At 37.0% G+C, this 1,582-nt stretch overlaps 1 protein-coding gene across 1 annotated transcript; it reads right to left on the bottom strand.

The window, feature by feature from the left end:
- Window positions 1-103: 103 nt before the first annotated feature.
- Window positions 104-1,332, bottom strand: LOC121965038 (tubulin-specific chaperone D-like). The gene is made up of 5 exons (XM_042515202.1): window positions 1,281-1,332; window positions 1,089-1,186; window positions 797-898; window positions 550-696; window positions 104-163 (listed from the first exon to the last, which is right to left on the bottom strand). The coding sequence occupies exons 1-5, from the start codon at window positions 1,324-1,326 to the stop codon at window positions 104-106; spliced, it is 453 nt and encodes a 150-aa protein (XP_042371136.1). The 5' UTR covers window positions 1,327-1,332.
- Window positions 1,333-1,582: the final 250 nt, after the last annotated feature.

Genomic DNA, 1,582 nt, shown 5'->3' with positions numbered 1-1,582 from the left:
TTTTATTATGCATAGTGTTGAGTTTAAATTGTTAAACTGTGATATGTTTGGAGACAACCACAAATTAAAGTAAAATGTACTTACGTGCATGGCGTTTGTGTACTTACTTTGATACCAGTACAGATGCAGCATCCCTGGGACTATCACTGACTTGCAGATAAGACTGGAAAAAAAGGTAAAAATGTTGATCATACTGTATAATAACATGACTATAGACATTCAGATATTAAGCTTCTGGATTCTCCTCTTAATAGGTTCTCTTAAGTTGCCTCAGTTTTCATGGAGAGACATATTGATGTTTCTTTCGTGGCTGCAATTATGGATATATCACAGACTCTGAAACAGCAGCTAGAGTACTCTGTTGTAAGTCACTCTGTGGCATTACTGTCAGAGAATTAATGCTGTCAAACAGTTACACATTTTTTTTTGAGGGTCTAAAAATCCTGATAACAGAGATAATCCATTATGGGGTGTGAGACCTGGACACACAGATCAACCTCTATTACATGAAGCAGAAAAAAAAGTTGATATATCATATATATAACTTGCCTTTGCAATAGCTAGAATACGGTCCATGATGGGCTCTTTTGCCTTGCCACAGTCTGACTCTAGCTGACCGTCCAGACGATAAAGATCGAAGGGTATGAGGCAGGTCATGGACAGCCACAGCAACAACATGTAGCGAGTTTCCCAAGTCTAGAATAAGTAGAGGAAAGATCATGAATACAAGTGCAGATAGTGTAAGTGTGAAGGTCTCGAATATCTTTTTCCCTTTAAGAAATAATGCTAGTCTCACCTCAGAGTCTTTGGGATCCTGCCTGGACAGCAGGTCAAGGACTGGCTGGACATCTGCCACCTCATGTGGAAAAAGCTGCATGAAGATTTTATAGCCTCTGACCTGCCAAGGAAAAAATAATTAAATACAAACACCCTGGGGACTGTCTCAGAAACGAGGACTTCTAACTTAGCAGGATAATTTTGCTGTGTCAGTACAATAAGTGTTCCAGGTTTTACTTGATGTAGTGCAGTCTAGTGAGTTTTCACTGACATATCAGCTAATGTGAACTGGAGTGCTGTTTGTGACTGACCTTACAGATGACATAGAGAAACTTGAAGCTCAAATGAACCAGTGAAGGAGGAGACTTCTCACTCCTCACAAACTCAAGTATCATGTTCAGCATCCATTCTGAAACAAAATGAGAAAAATTGTAATCACATCCACCATCATGCAGAATATACATATAGTAACACATTCATTTTTTATACTTATTATATTGTACCTAAATGAGGATCCAGTAGATGAGGCTGCTCTTGATATCTGTTCATTATCACTGCAGGAGGAAATGGGAAGTGTGATGAATTGATTATTTTACAATTATGTTACAGGAAAAACATGTAATTAGAATTATCAAATAAAAACATAAATTACATATTTTTTACAAGTGATGTTCTTGTTTGTTTGTTTGCTTTTTTTATATACTTTTTTTCCTTTTCTTCAGGGGATTTTATTGTAATATCTTTACTTTTTTGTTGCTTTTTTTTTGGCCATGTCTTGTTCAGTTGCTTGCTGCCGCCTTCTCCT

The sequence above is a fragment of the Plectropomus leopardus genome, unplaced genomic scaffold, assembly GCF_008729295.1.
Source record: "Plectropomus leopardus isolate mb unplaced genomic scaffold, YSFRI_Pleo_2.0 unplaced_scaffold18307, whole genome shotgun sequence".
In the NCBI taxonomy this organism is placed as follows: domain Eukaryota; kingdom Metazoa; phylum Chordata; class Actinopteri; order Perciformes; family Serranidae; genus Plectropomus; species Plectropomus leopardus.
The sequence above is the reverse complement of the archived record's forward strand: the minus strand, read 5'-3'. Positions and strand labels throughout refer to the sequence as shown.

What these genes read in the sequence shown, in the direction of transcription:
- LOC121965038 (XM_042515202.1), bottom strand. Translation starts at nt 1,326, where the DNA reads ATGAACAGATATCAAGAGCAGCCTCATCTACTGGATCCTCATTTAG. An exon ending in TCTACTGGATCCTCATTTAG is followed by an intron (nt 1,187 to 1,280) that starts GTACAATATAAT and finishes ATTTTGTTTCAG; the next exon opens with AATGGATGCTGAACATGATA. An exon ending in GTATTCTAGCTATTGCAAAG is followed by an intron (nt 164 to 549) that starts GCAAGTTATATA and finishes CTTTTTTTCCAG; the next exon opens with TCTTATCTGCAAGTCAGTGA.